General features: G+C 33.9%; 3 protein-coding genes across 3 annotated transcripts in view; all 3 read left to right on the top strand.

The window, feature by feature from the left end:
* Nucleotides 1-6,064: 6,064 nt before the first annotated feature.
* On the top strand, nucleotides 6,065-13,564 carry LOC128985233 (multidrug resistance-associated protein 1-like). Its single transcript, XM_054404623.1, has 5 exons — nucleotides 6,065-6,214; nucleotides 7,249-7,425; nucleotides 9,875-9,988; nucleotides 11,323-11,460; nucleotides 13,406-13,564. Exons 1-5 carry the CDS (start codon nucleotides 6,164-6,166, stop codon nucleotides 13,562-13,564), a joined length of 639 nt encoding a protein of 212 aa, XP_054260598.1. The 5' UTR covers nucleotides 6,065-6,163.
* Nucleotides 13,565-15,068: 1,504 nt separating this feature from the next.
* Nucleotides 15,069-20,530, top strand: LOC128985232 (multidrug resistance-associated protein 1-like). The gene is made up of 6 exons (XM_054404621.1): nucleotides 15,069-15,182; nucleotides 15,579-15,763; nucleotides 16,855-17,031; nucleotides 17,648-17,822; nucleotides 19,888-20,227; nucleotides 20,511-20,530. Exons 1-6 carry the CDS (start codon nucleotides 15,069-15,071, stop codon nucleotides 20,528-20,530), a joined length of 1,011 nt encoding a protein of 336 aa, XP_054260596.1.
* Nucleotides 20,531-20,539: 9 nt separating this feature from the next.
* LOC128985231 (multidrug resistance-associated protein 1-like) overlaps nucleotides 20,540-27,295 on the top strand; it is a 30,303-nt gene continuing 23,547 nt past the window's right edge. Inside the window, exons 1-6 of the mRNA XM_054404620.1 lie at nucleotides 20,540-20,683; nucleotides 21,648-21,785; nucleotides 23,324-23,470; nucleotides 24,582-24,666; nucleotides 25,303-25,502; nucleotides 27,110-27,286. Coding sequence (XP_054260595.1) covers nucleotides 20,561-20,683; nucleotides 21,648-21,785; nucleotides 23,324-23,470; nucleotides 24,582-24,666; nucleotides 25,303-25,502; nucleotides 27,110-27,286 — 870 coding nt within the window. The 5' untranslated portion in view covers nucleotides 20,540-20,560. The remainder of the gene's footprint in view (nucleotides 20,684-21,647; nucleotides 21,786-23,323; nucleotides 23,471-24,581; nucleotides 24,667-25,302; nucleotides 25,503-27,109; nucleotides 27,287-27,295) is intronic.

Genomic DNA, 27,295 nt, shown 5'->3' with positions numbered 1-27,295 from the left:
TTACAACTTGTATTAAAACTAATTTTTTTAAACTTCAAAAAACTGATTATAAAACAATTTTTAAATTGTTGTAAAACAGTTACAGCTCGTATTGAAACTATTTTTTTCAACTGCAAAAAACTTATTGTTAAACATTTTTAAAATTGTTTCAATCTTATATCAACATTGTTGTAATATGAAGTTTAAATCAAAATGTTTTAAAATTGTTATACAACAATTGTAATACAGCTTTTTACAACTTTTAACAATTTCTTTTAATGGGTTATTGTTAGGGATAAAAATCACTCACAAATTCATCATTGAATTCCTTATTTCTAGAAATCAATAAAAATAAAATGTATTGACACTATTCACATCACCCAAGTAGCAAGAAAACAGTTTGAACTGGTAATAAAACAGTTTTGAAACATGTTAAAGCATAATTACATGCATGGGTACATGCTTGAAATGACACAAATGCCATTGAAAAATCTTTTAAGTTCAATTATGAGGCCTAACACAGCTTCTCGCATTCAAAGTGGCTATCATTACTTCATTAGACATGAAGTGTTTGTGGCGTAACGGCTTAGACAGTCAACTATCATGCTGGAGTCCCAGGTTCAAATCATGGGAACACCAGGAGCTTTTTGACAAGAATTTTTTTACTTTTTCATTTTTATTTTATTTTTAGTGCATAGTAGATGTGATTCAATGTGTTGAAACAAATTAAAAATTGTTTTTTAACAAGCTACAAATTATTTTCAATTAAGCTAATGACTCGGATTCTATATTTACTTGTATTGATATGTATTGATGTGTATTGATGTGTATTGGCCCAAATACACATACGTATCAATACGTATCAATATACAATTTTTGTATTGATATATATTGATCTCTTCCACTAGGGATGCTTATGATTAAGAGCAGCCTCAGTGGCTTCAAAGAAAAGTTTACAAAATATTCGAAAAATTTACAAACAACTTTAGTGATTCTAGTGCTCGTGCTATATGCTATATGTAGCACAACTCGAAATGTGCGCTGAAGAGACATTGTTCGTGGCAGCTATCGTGGTGATCTTGGAAGTCAGAGAGAGAGACAGACGGGAGCGAAGATTTTTTTAGCAAGTTTTAGGTTTGACCGCTTCTTGCTTTGAGAAATAAGTACAGTGTAGCAGATTTATTCCGGGACCTTAATGATGATGAATACGCTGACAATCCATAATTAAAACGCTAAATAAGGCGACGGTAACTTCAAAAACATTTTACGTATGACCACAACGCCGGTTGTCCACGGAACAGCCCAATTAAGTTTATAATATCATCCCGATCCTAGGCACTGTCACTTTCCGTTTCCAGTCCTTCCATTGTAAACAAAGATCGCTGAGCAAAACCGTTCGAACCCAGGAGGCTACAACTGTGAACTGTGTGCACTAAATGCTACATATAGCAGATGCTAGACGAAAAATATAAGTATATCATTGCTACATACGGCTATGTTAGATGTAGCACGTATTTATTTTGATATTTACCGACTCCCGACTCCCGATGGATAGCACAATTTTAGCTATATACAGCAGGATCTGCTACATATAGCAGTGCATTTGCATTTGCATTTGTGTTTAAAATGTGTTTCTTATGTTGAGATAAAACATGAATGTACTCATATGTGAATTGTAACTAAATTACTTTCAATATTTATTAATTACTGTATTTTCAAAAAGAATATTTAAATTTAATGAAATATAATTAGTGAAGAAGAAAAACTATATATTAAAAAATAATATTCTAAAATTAAATGGTGTCTAGGTAGGAAATATTTCTTTTGTACTGTCCAGTGTCCAGGTGTGAAGTAATTGTTGGAAGGAAAGCTAAAGAAAAGGAAGAAAATGGGCTTGTGGTGGAAGATATAGAGAGAGATGGATGTGGGAGCCAAGTCTCCAGTGATTTAAATATCCAAAAGTAAAAATTAACATTCAGAATACATATAAATATTGATTATAAAGAGACATAAAGAAAGAAGAAAATCACTATTCAACAAAATTGGTAATATCAACCTCAATTAACACTTAAAAAACTCATCATCAATTTCCAACCACCACATTGTGAATTGACTAAATTCAAGTGACTTTCAAATTAAGAACTTATAGCCTAAATTTTTTTATTCTCATTATTAGCCTATCTCATATTATTTAGCCTATATTAGTACTGTAGAAATTAAGTTAATCAGCCTATCAGAATTTCATACCCGGGCACGAACCAACCCCTAGATTAAGATAATTTTCTCTCCAAATTGTTATCTAGCCTAGCCCATCAAAAACCTAGACCAAAATATAATTTCACTGTCATGGCCCAATGTAATAGCATTGACTATGAATCCTTAAGGATTCATAGTCAATGGTAATAGCTATAGAACCTAAATATATTTTATTGTAACTTCATTGGAATTTTATTATCTATTTTAAGTAATTTCATATTTTGAAATCCATTAATAAAGAGGAGTAGGTTGCAATGTTAAGTGTGTGATTCTAATGTTATGAGTTTAATCTGTACCAAATATTAGTGAGCAAAGTGGTGTATGGATTTCATAATCATTATTATTTTTCTAGAGACCGTTGTAACTTATTTAACCACAATGGGCTCTGTTGCTAGTCTATTAAATAAGTAACATCAGGTTTAACGAAACGAGTAAGGTTTGCTGCTACAAGGAAACTAATTAAGTGTGTTTTTAGTAAAATATTAATTGTTTAGTATAAAATAAATAAATCTGCAAAGTTTTATCAAAATCTATCCATAAACAAGGAAACTACAACTTTTTACCATATTCTCCTTAAAAATAACATGGGGATTTTAAATTTCAAATTTTTTTAAATTTTCCCCGTTACCAATAACCGTACGAAAACCCTTTGATATACTTAACTATTTGTTTTTTAAGCTCTTTAAAAAGGTCTAGAGAGAAATTGGGAAATTTTACGTTTTAAGGGCCAAAAATGAAAAAAAACTAATTTTAAAAGTATAAAATCTATAAGTATAAAAGAGGATGTTTGTATATACAGGGTGTTTTTTTTTTAAACTTGCATCTTTATTTATGTAAAAACCGCAATAGATAGAAATATGCAGTTTGCGGGAATCATCTATTGACGTAGGGGGCCCAATCGTTTTGAATTCAACGTTACATTCACATTCCCCACCTTTCCCCCCTGCCCCAACTTAATTTTTTTAAATAGCAAGGTACCCCTTGTGACATATCAAATAAAAGAGCACAAAAAAAGAAAATGTTTGATGAAAAAAAAATTGAAAATCGGTTCATAAATTTGCGAGATATTTCCCCCCCCCCCCCCTCTTCCCCAGAACTTAATTTTCTTTTAATAGCAAGGTACCCCTTGTGACATATCAAATGAAAGAGCATGAAAAAAGAAAATGTTTAGTGAAATTTATTTTTCATTTGATATGTCACAAGGGCGGGTACCTTGCTATTAAAAAACAAGTTATGGGTAGGGGAAAAGGGGGGGGGATTATCTCACAAATTCATGAGCCGATTTAAAATTTTTTTTTCACCAAAAATATTTTTTTTTCATGCTCTTTCATTAGATATGTCACAAGGGGTACCTTGCTATTAAAAAAAATTAAGATGGTGGCAGGGGGGGAAAGGGGGGAAATGTGAATGTAACGTTGAATTCAAAAAAATTGTGCCCCCTACGTCAATAGATGATTCCCGCCAACTGCATATTTCTATCCATTGCGGTTTTTACATAAATAAAGGTGCAAGTTAAAAAAAAAAAAAAAACACCCTGTGTATATATTTGGCAGTGATAAACTCAGACACCGCTGAACCGATTGCCACGAAACTTGGTACATCCGTGTAGAATTTCATGGAATAGGACACCATCAATTTCGTGATCCGTCCAATCGGCTCCGCCCCAGTGGCTCTGGAGTTTCCCATGTTAACCTTATGAGAAATAGAATTAATGAATCTTAACAACTGTTTCAATTAAACAAGTTGGTTCTGTTCTATGATGTCCAATAGCATAAAAGTTACAGGGATTACCAACAGGGTGCAGCACTATTATTTTAGCGAATTTCCCATATAGGGAATAAGCTATTACCGTAGTACTCATGGTAAGACCTGGACGCGGGACCGATTTTTTTTTTCGTTTTGAGGTCCCTAGAGGCCAAAAACACCATCCGTTCAAATTCATATATATATATATATATATTTATATATATATATTTATATATATATGTGTCCGTTAGCACGATAACTCGAGCAAAAATGATCCGATTTTGATGAAATTTGGTATAAACGTGTAAACCTACGTTTATTCGAACGAGTTCGCGATCCAGCATGATCGGACCATGGGAACGGGGGTTTACGGGGGGTTTTATGGGGTAAAAATAGGTTTTTCCCATTTTTGACCCAAAAAACATAAAATTTAGCAATTTCTTTCCAAACCATTTTGTAGAGCTTAAAAAAACTAATAATTTAGTATATTGAAGCGTTATTATGCGCCTAATGGTTACGGAGAAAATTCCAAAAAATTGTAAATTTAAAATTCCCATGTTATTCTTATGGATAATAAGTAAACTGTTGTAGTTTGCTTGTTTATGAACATATTTTGATCAAATTTGGAAAATGTTTTTATTTCTTACTAACTATTAACATTTTACAAAAAAAAAAAAAAAAAAAAAAAAAAAAAAACAGTTTTACCCTCCCTGATGCAGCAAACCTAAGTCAGCACCCAACGTGTTAAACTAATTCTATTGAAATCGGGAATAAATGTTATATTTGTAAGTAGACATTTCAGTGTAAATCAAATCAGTCAAATGGAAATTTGCTTAGTCTGCAGGTTTGCTGCGGCGGGGGTATTTTTTTAAATTTATGACAACAGCTAATTTCCAACCAAAAGGTGAGTGAGCGTAGCGAACGAACTTCAACCTGGAGGCGAGTTAGCGTAGCGAACGAGCTAACCTGAAGGCAAGTGAGCGCAGCGAACGAGCTCCAACCTAAAGGTGAGTGAACGTAGCGAACGAACTTCAACCAGGACGTGAATGAACCATGCGAATACTTATGAAGTTAAGCGGGGCAAAGACCGCGGGTACAGCTAAGTAACTAATAAATAAAAAACTTTTCAAATGCCACGTTTTTAAACGCACCTTTTTTCGCCCATAGTGCATCAATGTTAACAGTGTATAAATACAACCATTATATTCTTTTCCAGCATGAAATGTTCTATAATTTGATACCAAGCCAGATTTTTTAACAATAATTTAAAATTTCAGACTTTTTTAAATGACGTCCAAAAAACCGTATTTTGCGTAACAGTACAAATGTATATTTTTAGTATGTTTTTTATAACTAATTGTATTACCTACCATTTCAAACTGGAATAATTTATGTTGCAATTAGTTCCACCTCAAACACTATTTCTACTGTACTTTAAAGAGTTAGGGTAAAACTTAAAAATAATATGTAGTTTATTTTAGTACCGAGAGTATCCCTTTCTATAAGGATAACATTTAGCAATAACAAATTTTACTAGTTCCAAAATGATATCCCATTTAACATTTCCATTCCCATACATGTGTTCATAATCAACGATCTACGGTACTAAATTTAGAAGTTAGTGATCAATGCTTAACGTAAGTGATTCAATTCTGTAGAGTGGTTATACTGCTGCTGCCAACCTCCACACCTGTTGCTAACTGAAACAGAAACAGCTGTTTTTGTTTATTGTTTGTTTTGAGAACGCTATTGTGTTGTGTTTGAGTTTGTGTTTGTCTTGTGGTGGAAATTTGTGATGATTGATAAACAAAACGAGCTGCAGCTGACAGTTGAAGCTGAGCCGCTGAACTGTAGTTTTTATCTGTTTATTTAGTTTATTTGAACTTTTAAGTGAAGTTTAAGTTTGTTTGTTTAGTTTTTTAGTGTTTGTACAACCGTACAACTGTAGATAAATACTCCCTCTATACATTCTTAACTGTTAGAGTAGAGAATAAGATTTACAGTTCTTTACTCTCTTGTGATCATAACTTACCAGCGGATTAGTTAGTTAGTTAGTTAGGCCTAACCGCCTAACTACTTATAGATGATTAATCCGTGAACGTTTTTAAATGGTTGTTATTTACTCATAAACCTTGATGGAAGTAGCTCATGCAAGTGAATTTCTAAGTGTTTCAGAAACAACATGATTTACAATAATATAGAGGAACTAGGTCTATGCTCTTCTCCATTTTGGGTAAATAAATTACCTAAGTTATTATGCTATCTTTTAGTATAAATAGCCTATTTTTTTAAATGGCTGTAGCCTACTTTAGTTTACGTACTACATTTATTCTATTGAATTTATCTATTAAAACTATTGATAGGCCTTACAGATTATTTCATTCAATTAACTTAATTGTAAATATCCCTATTAAGCTAATGAAGTATCGGTTGTTATCAGCTGTTTTTAGATCACATATAAGGTTCTTAGAGACCCTCCATCAAAAACTCGGAATACATGTAAGTAAGTACATGTACCAAGTCTCGGAATATGCTGATCTAAACTAACCTTACATACAGTAACTAACTTAACCAAACTTTATAAATAATCGATACATCAAAAATTTTTTTAAATCAAATCTATAGGCCTATAACTTATTGATAGTTTTAATCAAATCGATATATCAATAGTTTTAATCAAAAATTTCAATTGAATGAATGTGGAAGGCGTAAACTAAAGTGCAACTTTTAAAATTATAACTGAATCATCATTTGTATTTGCATAATTTTTTCTTTGCTATTGCTATTGTGTGATGGACCATATCCCTTTGTACAAATAGTTACTTGATACTGTACTTGAAGTAAGCCTGTTGGTAATAGTTCATTCACACCACGGTTTTCTTAATATTGTGTTTGGATGGCATTTTGGATTTCTGTAAGAGCTTAGGCAAAACATTGATATCTAACTCGTATTATGGAATATATACGAGTAGAAGTACCTATCAATTTGATCAATAGCCTAAACTTAGCCTAGCCAAAAACTAAAAAACTTTCTAGGCTATATTGATTGTAAGAATTGATAACTAAGCATAATACAGTGGAGTCGGATATCAAAGTTTTTCCACAGCTTTAATGTTCTTATTATGTCCTATTATTAAAAACAATTGACAACAGCTCTGGTTCTTATGGATGGTATTACTATGCTACTTCAGTAGGCTATCCAAAAGTCAATGATACAAACATAGCTCAACTCCATTGTGGTCTGTTTAATATTGTGTGTTTTTCCAGGATGCTAACTTAACTTGGTACTCTGATGTCCCGGATTTGACCCCGTGTTTTGAGGAGACTGTTCTAGTTTTGTTGCCGGGACTATTGCTGCTCTATCTCCTTCCTCTCGACTGTTGGTGGATCCGGCAAAGTTTCTACAAAGACATACCATGGTCATGGCTCAACTTATCCAAAATCGTAGGTTTTAACTCTTTCTGTCTTGCATTTAACAGGTACCATAGGATTTTTATTTTTACAGTTAAGTATTGCCCATGAATCCAATTTTAGAATAGCCAAGAAAATAAAAAAAATCTCTTTCTTGTAAAAAGTTTTTTTAGTAACTCTATTGACCATGAATTAATCTAATAATCTTTGTAGATTTTTTTAATCGTTATGGATCACCTGTTGACAGTTTTAAGGTAGGACTGTCTAAGTTGGTTATTTTGTTTACGGTTAAATTTATTTCGCCAACTTTGGGAACCAGGTTTTTTTAATTATAGTTAGGGTGAAGTGGGGTAAGAGTAACCGGGGGGCTAGTGTAACCAGGGCGCATCACTCAACTGATAAGATAATTTTGGACCTAAATACTATCATATCTTGTTATTTGGATCTTCCTTTGTTATATTTAGCCTTAAGAATGCATATAAAATATGTGCAAGTAATAGTTTTAGAATGTTTAAAAAAGGCTTACATTTCCACTCCATCGGCAAGTGCCGACCTCAAACTTTGACAATTTTTCATACTCACATTTTTTATGTAAATTTGACAGTTTTTGGTTTACAAACTAATTTTTGCGTCTAGAATCTGAATATAATTTCAGATCTGTGCTATTTCCTATTGTTTAGATTTTACAAGCGTGGTTACACTTACCCCTGAAATTTTGCAGTCGGGGCAAGTGGCTTTTTGGATTCGGGGCAAGTGTAACCAGGGTGTAACTCATATAATATCCAGTAAAGAAAAAAAAAACTTTGTTGTAAATATAAAACTAGGAATTTAGAAGATAAGGTAAAATTTGACACATATTGTTACTGAGTTAAGTTGGTTTGAGAAGAAAAACATAATTTTTTGTGAGTGAACTGCTTAAGTGATTAACTTTTACGTTAAACTTACCCCGTTTTACAATTTAGGATTTTCTTGCCCAAATGTAAATAAAAAAACAATATTACTATGAGATTTATTCTACACATGTTAAAGAACATTAAAAACCATGTAAGTACCATTTAATGTTGTGTTTTTTATGTTTTAACAGTAATCTTTCCGTTTTGCATCTTTTGTGTTTTTCACAAAATGCGAGAAGAGGTTCACGAAAAAGTTTGTAACTTGAGAAAAAATTAAGATATTTTAATAAGTGAAAAAGTCTTGGAATCAGCAAAAGATTTGGAATCTGGCCACTTGCCCCATGTCTCTTTTTCAATGCTTTATATATTTTTAACAGGCAGGGGTTACACTTGCCCCGAACCCTGGGGCAAATGTAACCACAAAACGCAAAATTTTTAGTAATTTTTTGTTACCAAAAAAGATTTAATTTTTTAATAACACCGCATATTGTTTTAAAGCCCATTAGTCAAAGTTTATGCATAAAAATTTTCAGAACTATATCATGTATAACAAGATGGCAATTTGAGGTCAAAGCTGAACTATGCCAAAACGTGGTTACACTTACCCCACTTCACCCTATCAATGTTTACAAACAATTGTTTTTCACCTGGCTTAAGTTATAAGTTAGACAACCAAGATAAGTTAATTACCTTCTTTCGTGGGTGGGGGAAATGGGGGGGGGCAGTATATCTTGTTCCAAGTGTCAGGAAAAAGGATCTTCTCTAAAAAATACTGTAAAATGTTTTACAACATGATTGATTCCTGCATCATCCGGAGGGTACTGTCAGAGGAGAGACCTCAGTACCTGAAGGTAAGACTGAGAGCTCGCTCTGAGATGCGATCCCGATGCACACGGCAGGATGACATGCTGGAGATGCCCCGTGTGCGCTGTGAGTCCGACCGTTGTGGGTTTTCTTATTTTGCCCCTAAAATCTGGAATAAACTGTCATCCAGGACTGAGCCAGGGGTGTTGGACAGTGAAAAGTCATTTAAAAAATATATAACAAATGGTTTGAAGAATGGTAAAATAATTAGGAATAGAGAACATATTTTAATTTTTAATTAGCCTAACTTAAGATTTGAGAGTTGCTTTTGTTTTATATTATTTATTTATGTTGACGTGAGTTGTTTTGAAAAACATATGTTGTAATATGAAAAACGCTCAAGAATAAAGACAATTTTCATTTCATTTCATTGATGGCTGTCTAACGCCAGAATTAATCTAAGGGGCCAGTTCTCCACCTAAGCCTTTATGTACAAATTTGTATTTACCCCAGAATTGACCGCAGGTGTTGTCAGTTAAAATCTCCAATGTAAACATGGCTTTTAACGAGTGCTATAAATATATGTTTACAAATTGTAATGGAAAGCAAAATTTCTGTTAGGCTAGAAAGTGTTGAAAGCATTTTGGCAAAACTAGGGGCTTTTTAATTGTTGTAAACCCCAGTGTAAACGCAAATCAATTTTTCCAACAAGATCAAATTTTTCCTCATGATAACAAAATACTTTTACTTGGCATTAAGTTTAACAAGTTTTTTTACTGTTTCAGCTTGTATTAGCTCTGATGATGGGAGTCAGCACCGTAAAGTTTATACAATCTGCTCTGAATAACAATACTTATCCAGCAGAAATTATTTCTCCGGTGATACAGTTTTTGATTTTTGTAAGTACTATTTTTCATTCTGTGCCTTGCATCTTGATTTTTTAGGTTACTCTAGGGTACCTTAAGTTTTCATCATTATTCTTCTAGTCATGGCATACATTTTAAATTGAATATGAAGTTGGTCAGGGTTTTAATTTGTTAATTATTGTTTAATTTATTGTATTTTTCTTATTGTTTATCTACTTGCAAAGCAGTACTAAACAATTTTTTTAGTAAAATAAACCCGCCTACAGCTTTAAGGCCATAAGAGCAAAGATTCTAGCAGGAACTGCAGGAATAGAAAAGATCCCGAAGGTCTTTAGTTGTCATGACTCTCGGTACTAGCGATAAGGATTTGCTCTGTAATTTTTGCTGTCAGAGTATCAATGGAAATTACCTTCAGGATGTGAACAGATTCAGTGAGCCATATCGAAACAGTATTTTCACTAAAATTCCTCCTGTTTGCTACAGGAACCTTTAAACAAACTTTTAGGTAATTAGTGTAGGTATCTTAGAATATAAATTGTATAGCTTAAAAATTAAATAAAACAACAATAAAAAAATAAAAATTACTGTGAAAACATATACATTCCTACAGGTTTAGCTTAAGATACTGTAAGCTTATCACATACATAATTTGCAAAATGCATTAAGTATACACTATCAGAGGCGGATCCAAGGGAGGGGGGGGCACGTGACCTCCCCAAACGACCTGACTTGCACCAGATAAAATGTATTTTTTACAAGAAAATATTTTTAAATTAATTTTAAAACACTACAGAAAAATCTTTGCTCTGAAATACACAAAAACATGAGTTTTTAATGTTACAATTTGACAATTTTCTGGAGGGAGGAACCCTTGAAACCCCTTTTCACTGGCCCCCCACACCCCCCCCCCCTGTTGTTCCCCCCAAACATAAATTCTGGATCCGCCCCTGTACACTATTGCATACGTTATGTCATTTGAATTGTTACTAACGATAATGCATTGCTTAGGCCTATCTCAAACAATTTGCTCTCATCTCGAGGATGTAACTACCTATTTTATTAACATCTATAGGGAACTCTTTCTCAAAGCAAAAATTAAAAAAAAAATTATTCCAAAGGCTCGTTTTTGTTTTTCTTGTTTTTTTTTACGCCAGTTTGGAACATTTTCAATCAAGTAAATTCAAATCAAACACTTTTAACGGAAAGAGTTTCAAAGTTTTTGATTTGAGGGGGAACACAGTTTAACGGCCCCTGAGGAAAAAAAATTTAATTTCTGCAACAGACCTAAAAATGTCTCAAAATCTTCCTGCAGGGCTTTTACATTTGCTTGTGAAATATTTTCTTATTAACACATCATTTTGTTTCAGGGAACCCTTTTCAATTTGGTGTTGCGTCATAAAAGTCGAGGTATACGAGCCTCTTATACCTGCTTTTTGTGCAGTCTGGTTTTAGTTGCTTGTTATACACCCCGTATTTACTCACTCGCCAGATTGTACATAAATAGTGTAAGTATCATGTTTACCGTAGTTTTAAATAGGATTAATTTGAATTAGTAGGCCTAAGTAAATCATACGAAGTAGTTTTTATATTAACACGTTCGCTACTGAGCGTCGCATATATGCGACGCCGTGGTCTTTGCCACAGACCGAGGTATACATTTGAATCTTACACATAGACCGACTGTCACTTGGATAACAGTACACACAGACCACGGGCGAAAACCTGTAAAACAGTGATCATTTACATTGTAATACGCTACAATCGTGTTTGTAAATAACTTATTCTTGTTTATTTGTATTTTTTATAACCTTTTGTAATGTCGCATATTTGCGACGCCCGGTCTACTGCGAAGATATTAGTGAAAATTATCATAGTTTTCTTGAAATAGACCAAACGTCGCATCAGTTCATTTTTTTGTGTTTTAAGGTGAAAGTAAGTAAAGAAATAAACAGATTATTCAAGAACAGTTTATAACTGAACAAATATAAAATCTACATAGGATAATGCAGCATACATACTGCATACATACATACAGTGATGCAGAAAAGTAAAGACCAGTTTTTCCAACTATTATATGACGTCACCAATCATCATATCCACAGACCAAGCGACGCAGTTGTGCGTCAGACATCTCTGTAGACCACTGCAGGGAATTCAGTGCATTCAAATAGACCGTTACAAAGATATAAGCATTTTAATAACATTAGAACCCCGACGCAAATATGCGTCGGCAGTCTATTTTAATGTGACTAGCCGTCGTATATATGCGACGGCAGTCTATGGGTGGAAACCGGCCGTCGCATATGTGCGTCGCTGGTCCATGTGAATGGAAAATTTCGTACTATTGCAGTAGCGAACGTGTTAATGATCATTTAGTTGCTAAGCTTATGGTTTGTTTGTAAAGGTTTTTTTTTGCTAGGAAATATTTATAAGTTTAGTGAAGATTTTATTGAAATTTTAACCGCAAAATGAGGATAGAGCACAATTTTGATTTCGTCAATACCAGAGGCAGTTGGTTTCCTATATTTTTAGCAGTCCTTTTAAAAAATCTTGGTTTTGATACATTTAAAAATAGTTTGTGATAGATAAAAAATAACTAAAAAAATGCGTAGCACATTTCATATCAAATGGGCTTAGATTTTTTTTTAGTTATTTTAAATTTTAGAATAATTAAATTTTTTTTGTCCCCAAAAGTCTTTTCTCGTACAAATTTCTATTATAAAACACACAAGCTGACAATTTGATATTTTACTATTACAAATATGTTAATTTGTGAGGTTTGCTACTCTTATTGCTGAAAGCATTCCGCAGTCCTAGAATTTTTTAAATGTGAAATAAAAGCACTTTGAGAACATTTATTCAGTTAAAGTCCCAAACTATCTATAGTTATTGCATTACAGCCTGGCACAGCGTGTGATAGTCAAGTTTTATATGGGAATCCCATGCAGATTATATGGGAGTTTCGACTAGTATCTACCGAGTCCCCGCGTACTACCTGTTGCAAAAACATATTATTACCCATCCTAAAAAGCTGCTAACTTTTGTGTACATTCAAATGCAGGAATAAAAATCAGATTTAAGTTAATCATTACTATTTTTACTTTTGTCTTAAAAATGGGAGGACTCCGTCCCAAAGTCCTTATGGACCAGCCACCACAGTTTTAAAGTTAATTGGTACTATTTTTGACACAAAGAGCAGGAGTATTTAGCCTATGCAGCTGAATGTCCATCCTACTCACAGAAATGAAGTAGGCCTACAGTATCTGGTTGAAACGGTTTTTGATTCAGAACCGCAGGTTCAGAATTAGTTTATTTGTCTACGCATTGGCATTTACATTTTTTTGTTGAAAAACGGTCCAAACTTTTAATTATTTTTCATTTTAATTTTATTTTTTTATTATTAAAAACATTTTAAGTATAAGGAATAAAGAAATATTTCTTTGTTTTCAGGCTCTACAAGATGTTTTATCAGCCAAAATTAGCATTTTCTTGTACTTTCTACTGTGGGCATTCTTCATTCTCCATTGGTTTTGTGACAAAGAACCAAGATATAATATATTTCCCAGCTTGGAGGTAAGAAATTCTGTTGAAAGAATTGAGCCCAGCTAGCTTATTTGAGTCCAGTGGATTTAAGAAAACTTACACAAAGATCTCAAAACACGACACTAATGTTTTATCCTAATATAAGATTTTTTTCTTTGAAGCAATTGTTTCCAAACTTGTAAATACCATTTACCTTTTCCCACTCTTAACCCTCCGTCGGTGACACCACTGAGTTTTCCTCAGCGCATTTGTTTTTATATGTGTAAAATATGTGATATTGCCAGGAAGTAGCTTTAGGAGTAACAGTACCTCACATACATCTTACCTGGAACCGATTGAACATTTTGATCTTACACCTCCCCCCCCCCCCCCCCCGCAAAACCCCTATTAATCAGTTGAAGCCCAAAGAGTCATGTAGCATGGAGCCCAGGTCCGTGAGTCACCGACGGTGTTGTTTTTGTTTGCTAAAATTTTTTTAAATGTTAGAAAAATCACAAAGTTTTACAAAATTGCATAAATAACTTGCTGCATAAGCCAGGAAAATCTGGCTTGTCTGCAGCTTAAGGAGAAAACTGGTTCTTGATAGCAATCTACTTTGTCCTTGGTCAGTCCTTATCACCACTTTGGTTTTCCTTGTTTCTAGTTAAGATCTTCTTTCACTTTTGTTTCCACTTATATACTCTACCTTTCTATGACAACTATATTATATTATATTTAATATTTATATTTATATTTAACTATATTTAGGCTTATATATAACCCTAAAATTAACTTGCTTTAACAAAAACTCGAAACAGTTTTGTTTAAGGAAAGGCTCTAGGCCAGGATTTTAAATTGTAGAAAAAGGAGGATAGCAGCTAGCTTACCTTGAAAGTGTGGGTAGGCCATAGAACAAGTAGAAAAAAACACTGTGCACACAATATTTCGTCCCCTAAGGGGCTTTGTCAACACAATTACAAACTACACTTTATAAACTCTTTCTCTACACTTGACAAAGTCCCTTAGGGGACGAAATATTGTGTGCACAGTGTTTTTTCTACTTGTTCTATGGCCTACCCACACTTTCAAGGTGAGCTAGCTGCTATCCTCCTTTTTCTACAATTTAAAAACTTAAAACAATTACTGTACCTTAAATAAATAAATAACATGCATAAAAAATAAGGGCATTAATTTCCCCTATTTACAATGTTAATAGGGTAAATATAATGTTTGTTTGCAAGACTTGCTTTTTCAAAATTAAGTGATTCAGTTTAAAAGTGTTCCCATGACCTTATTAAAGTGTCAATAGATTAAGTGGAACAATTGTAAACAATTGCCTCTACAATATTTTGAGAGTCATTGTACTTCTGATAACTGTGGTGGTGTAAAAAAGATGATTTGTTATCTGAATAATCAACCAACAAATCTCATTGATTTAATTTTAATATTGGTATGGTACATACACACATTATGTAGTGTAATGGTTTATCCAAAGATATTGTAACCTAATGATTCTCATGTTGCTAAATAAATACTAAAGTGGTGTGATTATCAATTTTCACAATAAACTGGCACTGTAGTTGTAGATTGTATGATATTCCTATCAGTCAATCACAGCCTGCTTCTGAATCGCCTCATCCACCTTCTGCTTGACCATGTCTACCATGAACCATACACGGCTATGTTGTGTGATAACGGTGTTTCTGTAATGTAACTAAAGTCTTTACATTCACAGACACTTACCCTAGTTTGCTATGGTATCTCACAGTAGAATCGAAGTATACTAGAGTAAATATTATCACTACTACCTAAAGGGATTCTGTTCATCACCAGCTCAATTGAACAACCTATGTAATGGTTACTTCCCTCTTTCCCTGCTCCTGCTAGTGGATTTTATTTTCTTAAACAAACATCTTATTTTTAACAATCTAATTAACGGAGTTGAAATATACCCAGTTGCTTCTCAAACTTTCATTTTTAAGTTAAGATTCAAAATTTCCATTAATCTTGGATTATTTTGGACACAGTAGGGTACTTTTTATTTTCAACCAAGTGTAGTACTTGCATCCCAAAAGACCTGAGACGTTAATTCTCTTTCCAGAAGGCCAACCCTGAGCTGTCGGCCTCAGTGCCCTCCAGAGTGGCCCTGTCATGGTTCACCCCCCTGGTACGCCTCGGGGCTCTTAGACCCCTGGAGGCCTCGGACATGCCTGACCTAGAACCCCTCAACTCTGCCAGGGTGATCATACCTAGGTTCCTGTCACGCCTGTCCTCTCAACACAGAAGGTGAGGGAGTGGTGGATGGAGTAGGGATTGTTTATAATTTAATTTATTTATCAGACAACCTTTTTGATTTACACAGTTTACTTTGCAATAAAGGATACATGCAACACATTAATAACCTGCAATTAAATATAGAGATGTTCTACTAAGGATTTAACACAAGACACAAGGGCATGGTTTTAAGAATATTTGTGAGGATATCAGGATTACCTGAGTGATGAAGAGCCACTGTGGCATCAGAAAAGCAAAAATTGTATCATGAAATATTTGAATATTTTACTGTTACTGACAGAAATTTCAATCAAGGAAGGTTTTAATGAGAGAGAGAGTTGTCATCAGGTCCATTAGTGTGGATCCAATAGCGGCTTACACCCTAAACCTCAGCAATCTATTTACAGAACTTAATTTTTATTTGGCAAAAGCATAGATTTTCATTCACATAGTTTTCGGCTACAAAGATTAAAAGTGGGAACCGACTAGAATAGGAGAGGATGATAACATGACAAGGTCTCAGATTTTCTCTAGATGTGCTTTCAAATAAAAACATAGGCTAATTGATATCTTGGAGCAAAATATCAACCACTACTAATCACGGTTGACTAATAACGGTAAGTGATGTAAACAGTTTTTCATTGTTTGGTGTAAGGACTTTAAATTTAGTTTTTAACACAGTTTTCTTCTGACATAAAATACTAATATTGATCCTTGAATTCACAGTTAGGATTATCAAAGTAAGTTACCTCTGCAGTAAACTGTTCTGTATTTCCCTAATGGTGGAGACACTGGTTGTCTGGGAGCTTCAGCCTGGGAAGTGGCTTCAATAATAATCTGTTGGAGGATCGATAAGCTATTCGAATAAACTTTCATTCTAGAAACCACCAAAAACTACTGTAAAGATTAAACGCAAACAAAAATCACAATTTTGCTGTGATCACCAGAGAAAATGATGTAGTCCCTGCTGCAACCGCAAAAGATGTTTACAATTTATCCGCGACCACGGGAGACTAAATACGACCCTGGTAGTAAAATACAAAATAACTATAGTTCATTTTATTTAAATTCATGTCCTAAATTTTAATCTTAAATCTTTTCAGCCATCCTGAAGTTTTGTGTGATAAGCAGTCGGGCAAAATCCAATTCAGCCCGAAAACAAAGCCCAAAGCCTCTATTCTTGGAGCTCTACTGAAAACCTTTGGACCATTCGTTCTCCTTGGATCATTGCTGAGGTTGACTGCGGACTTGTTGATGTTTGTTAATCCACAGTTATTAAGGTTGGTTAATTGATTTATTTGCAAGAGTTTACTTTCGGACTAGTCCCTAATATTTCAGTAAGGTCTCTGATATCCCTGAAAACCCACAAAATGTGATTTTTATTGTAGTTTTAACAAGAAAGTAAAACATTGTCTGAGCCGCAAGATATTTTTATTCTGCTGTGTAAGTTTTAGATTTTGAGCTCGACAACTTACATTTAATATTCTCCAAATAGATAGTTAAGTAAAATTAAATGTAATATTAGTTCCTGGTGCAGTTGAAGCGCTTCTTCATCCCCTTCAACCGTTTCTACTTAACCAATACAAATCGTGTGTCTTGTCATAGCCTAGTAAGTGAAAGTAAAATATCTCACTATACTCCACTTGTGACATTGGTACATTGGTAAACATTGCCAAATAATCTACATACATATTTTGTAGTTGTATTGTTTTTCATGTCAAGTATCTCTAAAAACTGCTTCATAAGGTCACCAAAAATCCTCAGATTTTGTAAGGCAGATGCTGTAGACATTAGACACCCTGTACTTGTCACATAAAATGAACTATATTGCCAGAAACTTATTTTTTCATATTTCATCAAGTATTATTTTTATTAACACCAAACTGTTTGACATAGGTTACTGATTGAGTTCATCTCCAATGATGACAGCTTGTGGAAAGGTTGCATGTATGCATCTCTCATGTATGCTGTATCCATCCTCCAAATTATTTTAATGAAAAAGTATTTTATCATCCTAAACATCACTGGCATGCGGATCACCACAGCTCTTGTGTCTGCTATTTACAAAAAGGTATTATTCTCATGTTTCAAAAAGTACTGCAATGGTTTTAAAATATTTAAGCAGATTATTTGGTGAACACACTTGAAGCAATGTTGGTTTAAGAATTCATGCTAATTGTTTTAGGGAAATTTACTCAACTGTAACAAACATGTAATTCTTCATCTTGTTTTCAAAGTAATTCTAGTCAACCACTCTAACTGACACCAGGGATATCTATTTAGAATAGTATATTTCATTACTAGGACCAAAGTGACATTTTCCACCGAGCGCTCAAGTTTTGCCATTCAGAAATAATGGAGCAAGTGCCGGAAAATAACTTTCGGTACAAGTTATGAACGATACTTTTCATCACGATGCAAAAATACACAAACACAGAATAACAGACCTCAGTAATATTACAACTACTTTATTTCTCAATTGATTTGATTAAACATCAAAATAAAATTATATATTCTAAAGGAAACTTAGACCTACATATATTTCTCAATAATTTATTTTTTAACATAAAAATCTATATATATAAAATCCAATGTATGTATGTTTGTTTGTTTGTTTGTCCTTTATGGAGTCCGAAACCGCTCGACAGATTATAATGAAACTTTCAGGCATTATTAAGCATTTTTCAAGGATGGTTTGTGGGAAGTTTAGTGCCGATCCGTCAAAAGGGCTCCGCCCCATTGGCTCTGGGGTTTTCCATGTTAACCTTATGAGTACTCATATTTAAATGGAATTAAAGAATCTTAACAGCTGGTTCAACTAAACAATTTGATTCTACGATGTTCAATAGCATTAAAAAGTTAATAGGTTAAGCAACAGGGTGCAGCACTATTATTTTTTTAATTAATGACAACATCTAATTTGCAACCAAAAGGTGAGTGAGCGTAGCGAACGAACTTCAACTCGGAGGCGAGTTAGCGTAGCCCATTTACATGGGCATGGGGGATGCCATGCTAGTAAGGAAATAACAACAAAATATAAAAAGAAATCAAAACAAATGGAAGAAATTCCAATCATATGTTTAATTCATAGCGTGGGGTTAAAAGTCTGTACATTACATATTTTAGGTTGACTCTTCAACCACTGGGTGACCTCTATAGTTTGTATTAAACCCTGAAAGTGATTTGAACAATGTTGTTCCAATGTTGAATTCTACATAGCATAATAATTTGACAACGATGTATGTCCTAAAAAATATGTTGTACTCAAGCTGTAAAAATCTAAGGGGTTTTTTTAAATTGTATGTGCTTCGTCTCATGATCCGTGTTTTTTGTATTATATAAAGTTTCTAACAAACCCCACCATGAGGAATTTGCAAATAGCGTAGCTCACATTCAAACCTGACGATGTGCTCTATCTGCAGCACAAAATAGTTGGAGCCGTTTCAACTACCCTGGATTTTTTCATAGCAACCAGGTAGATTAAATAATTATCAGTTATTTCAGGCGATCTGGAATCTTAATGAAGTTATTAGAAAGCCGTTTCGCTAACCAAGTTTTTCCTTGTAACTATTTAGATTAAGACATACAGTAGACCCCTTTTAACCGACCTCGCATTAACCGATAATCGGATTATCCGCCGTAGCTCGTAAAATATTACAGTTTATTCTGACCGACCTTGTTTTGAGAGCACTTCGTGTTAACCGCTGCTTTCTAGGAATCTTAATCTTGGTATTTCCGCTCCCACGATCGGCCATGGGAACAATACGCTAAGCTCTACAGGGTGTTACTTCTACAGAAAGTATTTGACTTTAGCTTGTTTTGGGTCTATTTGTGACCCTTCTATCGTTAATACTAAAAAAATAGGAGATAATGTAGTTTATTTTGTAAATAATGCACACACGACTTCAGAATAGTGATTATATATATTGCCCGTTTAACTGACCTTTTGAGTTATCCGACCTAGGTCCAGTCCCAATAGGGTCGGCTAAGAGACTGTACAACAAAGTTGTACTGTACACACAACGGGTATATACATTTTTTGATGAACTTGCGTCCTTCAGTGAATGAGGTTACCATGACTCAAGCTGTTACATTATGTGTTTCAGTCTCTCAAACTGTTACATTATGTGTTTCAGTCTCTCAAGCTGTTACATGTGTTTCAGTCTCTCAAGCTGTTACATTATGTGTTTCAGTCTCTCAAGCTGTTACATTATGTGTTTCAGTCTCTCAAGCTGTTACATGTGTTTCAGTCTCTCAAGCTGTTACATGTGTTTCAGTCTCTCAAGCTGTTACATTATGTGTTTCAGTCTCTCAGACTGGCTAACTCTGCCCGCAAGCAGACCACGGTAGGAGAGATGATCAACCTCATGGCTGTAGATGTCCCTAGTTTTCACTACGCTGTGTTATTCATTCACTTTATCTGGGCAACTCCTCTGCTGATCACCCTGACCATGGTGTTCCTCTGGCAACTGTTAGGTGGGTATAGTGCTTGTGTCTTTTCAAAGCTCAAAATAATATTGATAAAACAGAAGCTTTATCTAAAAAAAAATAATATAAAGATTTTAAAGTATGAGTAGGTCTACTATTTACATTTGATGAAAAACTCAGACACCCCAAGTCTTTTAGCAGTAGTTTCGACCTATAAAACTTTGAATTTAGAAACGCTGGTATTATTCTTTTATGTCTCTGCTTTACTAGACGTATTAAAAATATAAATTTTCAATCCATTTTTTGCATAAACGCCATACTTATTTGATAGAGCTGTTATTTTGTTTTTGAGGCGTGGCAGCGTTAGCGGGCCTGGGCGTGATGCTACTGATGATTCCTCTCAACAGCTGGTTGGTTCGTCAAGCGAGGAAGTTGAGAGTTCAACAGATGAAATACAAAGACGAGAGGATCAAAATAATGAACGAAGTACTTTCCAGTATTAAAGTAAGTTTTGATCAAGAGGTTTTTCCTTTTTTAACTAATTTGACTTTTTTAGGTACAGTTGACTTTGGATAATCTAATACTTAAGGCACTTGTAGGGTGTCAGCTTAAAAAAATATGACTAAAATAATCTGTTTTGAAAGAAGAGATACCTATACTATAGTAAAGAGTTTGACCGGAGTTGTAGTTAATTACCTGTATGTATCATGGAGCTTTACTCTGGAAATGGTGACCGTAAGGAAATAAGACGCCTGCCCCTACACCAATTCACAGATGAATCCATTAGGTGAGGTGGCGGCTCAGTACATTTTTTTATTAATCACGCCTAACTTATTAAAAATGCCTACGATTAGGAAACCATGGTGATATCAGTTAGGATAGAGTTCAACTTATCCTAAAATAAAATAAATCATAAAATAAAAGCAATATTAATTTTTATAAAATAGTTACTTGTTTTGACTTGTTTTATAGTAATAAAACATTCCTCACACTACTTACACTTAACAAAACTTCTCAAATGTTATTAAAGTAATATTATTAAAATAATTAAAGTAATATTTACATTAAAAGAATTAATTAAATAAGAACGCCTTCGCTCCTGTATTGCGGGTATTGCATTAACTTTCTGCAAGCGTTTTTAATTTTTTTTTTTTTTTTTATTCTCGCCTCGATAAAAATCTCGGCCAAAAAGAAATCTCGTCTCGTGTAACGAGATTGAAAATTTCCCGAAAATTTCCCGAAATTTCGAGACTTGACCATCCCTAAAAGAAAACCAACATCCAGAATCACACAGATAATTAAAGAGTAATTTAATGCAGTGTCGGATTAATGAGAGTGCCAACTGTGGTCTTTTGTCATAATAATAAGTCAATAAACTATTTTACTATATACGCCTATAAGCTATTAATAACTAAACTAAAACCATTAAATCCATGGTTTGTTTGACTTGTAACATTTTTGTTTTTAGGTCTTAAAACTATATGCCTGGGAAGAAAGCTTTGAAGAAAAAATAACCAAAATTAGACAGAATGAAATCAAAGTTTTGAAAACTGCTGCAATCTTCAATAGCATGATCCATTTTTGTTATACTATCACACCATACTTTGTAAGTAGTGTAAGAAAGAATCTAGTTATTTTATTAAATAAAATGCTTATTTTACAGTCACGTTTAGTGGATTAAACATGTATTAGAAAAGGCCTACCATCACCTTTTGAAATATGGAATTTAATTTTTCAAGTAGAGTAGAGTAGACTGTTATTAGCAAAATTCTCATAGAAAAGAAGATTATTATCAAGTTTTTTATGTAGGTAGGAAAATATTTTAGGAATAATTGGTTGTGCTTGTGGCAGAGCATCAGTAGACAGACTAAGAGAGTGTTCAAGCAATTTGAAAATTGATTTTCTTCTTCCAGATTTTCTTCGCTACAGAAGTGTTTGATTCCTTTATTTAATTTCATTTAGAAGTATTCAACGCGATTAGAAATTGCTTACTTTTTTGTCACTATCTAAACCCTAATTTTATTAAAGTTCTAATGTCACGTCATTCAGTTAAAATCCCTTTTGAAATGACAATTTAGACTATTATTCTCTGGATTACTCTCTATTCAATACATGTTCTTTGTGTATGATGAATAAAGAATGATTTGATTTGATCCTCTTTTTATCAGTACCAGGTACATTACAGAATGGGGAAAAATTTATACAAATTTTGTGGATGAAGCTACCATGCTATGGGACAGGCTTACTTGAGCAGATGCCTGTTCTTAGACCTGGTTATCACCAGATAAAATTTCAAATATAGCCGCATACAAACTGATAGTGAGGAGTCCTAACTTTTTGAAAACCAAATCTTTTACTGGGCTTGTCAGCAACATCATCAATGACAACCACAATTATAGCAATCAAAATACAGGTGACAGCTGAAGGGTCAAAGGGTCTAGAGTTGCGTGAAGTGTAGCCTTATTGTTAGATTCCTGGTCGTACGATCTATTGAACAATTAATGGTTTTTGTAGAGAAATATAAAGCAATTAGAATATGACAAGATTTTATGAATAAGCATTCTAGGTGTTTTTTTCTTGTCCTAGGGCGCTAGGCTCTAGAACGGAATAGTTTTTCACATAAATACAGGCTAGGCCCTTTGGCCTAAATTTTTTTATGAACTTGCGTCCTTCAGTGAATGAGGTTACCATGACTCAAGCTGTTACATTATGTGTTTCAGTCTCTCAAACTGGCAAACTCTCAAACCCTTTGGTTGCAGCATTATCACTCAGATAAAATCCATTAGTGATTGGTACGTTTTGAACCCGGGACCTTAAGTCCAGTGCTCTACCACTAACCAGCTTGCTCCTCAAGATTCAAGGCGTTGAACGAAACTATATCAATCAGAAACACTAAAGGGATTGATAGCAAATACAAACCCTTTATTTTGAATTGATTTCCAATCCAGGAAGGAAACAATAAAATGAATAAACTTGGCACAGTAGAACCTCTGATTAAATCTGTCATGTGGACTATTTAAGACTTATTTGTTATCGAGGTAGACTTCTTATTGAGGGTTGCAATATGTGGTACAAAATTAAGGGAGTTTGAAAATTACACGTTCTCAACCAACTGACTAAGACACAAAATATGTTTTGTTATAGGTAGCAGTTTCATCTTTTACCTGCTTTGTGCTTCATGATGAACACAACATCCTAGATGCCCAGACAGCGTTTGTGTCTCTTGCACTCTTTTACATTTTGAGGCTACCTCTGAATATGTTTTCGCAAATGCTAAACCATTTGGCCACAGTAAGATATCACTAGTTTTAGTAGTTTATAACATTAATATACAGTACACAATTACCTGGTGGGATAGCTTCATGGAATTACTCAGATGACACAGTGCTAACATATAGTAGAGAGCTACATTTGATGTAAAGGGTGCGCTCTACCTCAGCTCAGAAATCTCAACTCAGGCCTCAGTGGCTATGTTGCGCCATTGAACAGCGCCGCGTAAACTGCTTGCAGACGTTTGATTCCTCTAAAATTACTCACTTAACTTTTAAAACATTTTTCATCTGAAGATTTTTTCTTTTCAAATTCAAATTCAAATTCAAATAGTTTATTGCCATTAAGTATACATGTCATACAATAGGCCAGGTCAATGGAGATAATATACAATTTAAAGTACAATGTACAGAGTCAAGTGTAAATAGATGAACATGCTTTACTAATAAACTAATAATACTGGGTTTTTGTACAAAAGTATTTGAGATGTATTGATAATGATGATAATAATACTGTTTATAGTTAAGCAAACAAGTTGGGTAAGTGCCTATAGTAAAATAATTAAGGCTAAAATTGGCAGTGAGATACAGCTTAAAACTAAATAACAATACATTTTTAAATAAAGTTGACAGAAATAACATTATTATGAAAGACTATTATATCACAGTTCATGAAACCATTATTACATACTTTAACTTACATACTTTAACTCCTTACTCCTCAGATTAAAATTTATGACTCTACTTTTAATTTTCTTCTAAACATTTATTTGTATGTGTAAAATGCTTTAGAAAAACTCTTATTTAGACATATTTACCAGTCACTTCCCACTTAAAATTCTACTATTATCAAAAAATTTAAAAAGTACAAGACTACAGATATAAGAAATGAATAAATTAACATAAATATATTTCAAATCAGTTGAGAACTAAGCTGACAATAACGGAGATCCTAAACCCTTGCATTAGCGCGTGGCGGAGAGGTAGAGCGCACCCTAAAGACGCAAGTAACATTGATATTGGGTAAAGAAATTATCGTAAAACTACAGATTACTAATTAGGCCTACTGACAATAGTGAATTTTGATTAATGTAAGGTTCTATCTTATTGAACTAATTGTAATATTTTTTCAGGCATCTGTAGCTTTGAAGAGAATCGACAAATTTTTAAGTAGTGAAGAGCTCGACGCTACGTCAGTAACTCATGATCCTACTGAACGTAAGTGTTTGATTTAAAATTTATTCTACACTTCATTATACTTGCTCTCTAAATATACTTTCTTGGCTTAGAAATCTCAATAGGGTTACAGCCTCACTGACAATGCCTAAGGAATCCATCCTGTCTTCTGTTGCTCAAAGTGTAGTGCCAAGTTTATCGATTTGTTTTTCAACTTAGTCCATCCCTCATTCTTTTTTTTTTTTTTTTTTTTTTCAACGCCAGTGGCATTTCACGAGAGTTACGAGAGATTCTTGGTTTGATATGTGTTATTAGGTTAACCTTACCTAACTAACCAAACGATATATTGAATAATCAATATATCGATCGATGTTTTCATTCGGTTGTTTGTGCCAACAGATACGGAAGTCTACCCATTACTATTATCCAGTGTAAGGAATTGGACTGGAAAGATTCACGACTCCTGCCACATGACAAATAAAACCCCAGCTTTGCACATACAAATGTTATCTCCAGTAACTTGTAGCCATACTATAAGCGTGGATGATAATTTGTTGTGTAATGGCTGATGACCCATTATAGCATCTGATTGCAAAGTGTATCGGATCATCAAGTGTTGGACTTTCAACAGTCAACTGTATTGTTAGTAAAATTGATATCTTAACTGTATTTTAACAGATGATGAGGTGGTGATAGAAAACGGAACCTTCTCCTGGGATGGTTCTGATGTCAACGAGATCATTATACGGGACATCTACTTGAGGGTTCCTCCGGGAATGCTGGTTGCCGTTGTGGGTTCGGTAGGATCCGGCAAGTCTTCCTTACTGTCTGCCGTCCTGGGAGAGATGAACAAAATCTCCGGAAGAGTGAATACAAAAGTGAGCACAATCTAAGGCATCCACTTTTTTTTCAATACGCTACTCTTTTATAAACTTTTTTAAATAAAGAACTGTTGTGAGGATAGCACTAACAAAATATTATACTACCAAAAACTGGCAAATATAAGGTGATTTATTGAGAGCAAATAAAAATGAACTGTAAAGAGCCTTGATATAATGGTTAATATTTAAATTTCAAGTCAATAACAGTTTTCAAGGTTGCTCTTAAAGTACAAATTTAGAAGGAAACTGTTATTTACAGAAATTAAAGAATTTAACCTGGAAGTCACTGTTACATCTGTCAATTATTATCACATTTTCACCATAAAGATACATAATACACACATTAATATTTTGTAAAATGCTACTTCGTGAAAATAACTCGATGTACAATGCAGTTGTCTGCTTGCAATATTGAGCGCAGCTAGCATATTAATCCAATACTTTTCTAAATTCAATGCTGCATCTGTTTCTCGTAAATGAGATGTTTACTTGCAGTATCCAAAGTCAATTATAAACTATAAGTCTGGTTCACGTAAATGTCTACTTGCATGAACCAAAGTTGATATATTTGGTTCGCATTAATAGAATGCCTATCTGCATTGTCAAAAGTCAATAGTCTTGGTTCACTTAAACGGAATGTCTATTAACAGGTTCTAAAGTCAATGGTATGTCTGGTTCTTGTAAACGAATTATTTACTTGGAGTATCCCAACTTAATGGTAAATTTGGTTAACGTAAAACAATTGTCTACTTGCAGTATCCTAAGTTAATGGTTTATTTGATTCACAATAATTGAATTCCTATTTGCAGTACCTATTTCAAAGTCTGCATTAATGGCACGTCTAGTTCACATAAATGGAAACTTGCAATATCCAAACTCAATGGTAGGCCTATATATTGGTTCACATAAATGGAATGGCTATTTGGAGTATTTAAAGTCAATGATGCAACAGCCTAATTCCGGCGACTCTAATTATTGGTCATTCAATTTGTAGTAAATTATGCTCAATGATATTAATCCAATTGTTCTTCCCTTTTTCTCAGTGTTTCTCGGTATTTGTAATGTGCTATTTTAGATGATTCATTGACTAACATATTGTTAACATATGTTCGTCGCACATATGTTAACGTTGACTAACATATATGCGACTCTTGTTTACCTTTTTATTGTTATCTAGCAAATATTGTCATGGCTACCAATTAACCCATAAGGCCCATGTTAAATTTCTAAAAGCTTAAACTCAATTAGGGAAAAGCCCTGTGGGCCGATTTGTACAATTTCAGAATTATACCTTCCCATGGTTGGTTACTATGCCTGTGCTAAATTTCGTGCAGATCGCTTCAGCCGTTCAGGAGGAGTATTTGTAAAAAAAAAGCAGGAGTGTAGTATATGAGCTCCGCTCAAAAAAATATAAAACTGTGTACGGAATTTGCTGCTGATAGTCGGATGTAGAATTAAACTAATCTTGTTACAAGAAGTTATCGTCTCTTCCCCTTACACTTGGACTTTTGTAATTTACCAATCAGACCAATTACTGGATAACAGGACAAAGGAAACTGTACTGTAATTCTGTGCAACATTAAAACTATAATAACTAATTTCAGGGTAAAATAGCTTATGTGCCACAACAAGCGTGGATTCAGAACATGAGTCTGAGGGCAAACATCACGGGACAGCTAGAGTTTGACAGGGCAGCGTACAGAAGAGTGGTGAAGGCTTGCGCTCTGCAGCATGATATCCACATGCTGCCAGCTGGTGATCTCACAGAAATTGGTGAAAAGGTAAACTTT

This window comes from Macrosteles quadrilineatus, unplaced genomic scaffold, assembly GCF_028750875.1.
Source record: "Macrosteles quadrilineatus isolate MER2022 unplaced genomic scaffold, UCM_ALF_1.0 Scaffold_2__2_contigs__length_208266976, whole genome shotgun sequence".
Taxonomy (NCBI): Eukaryota; Metazoa; Arthropoda; class Insecta; order Hemiptera; family Cicadellidae; genus Macrosteles; species Macrosteles quadrilineatus.
The sequence above is the reverse complement of the archived record's forward strand: the minus strand, read 5'-3'. Positions and strand labels throughout refer to the sequence as shown.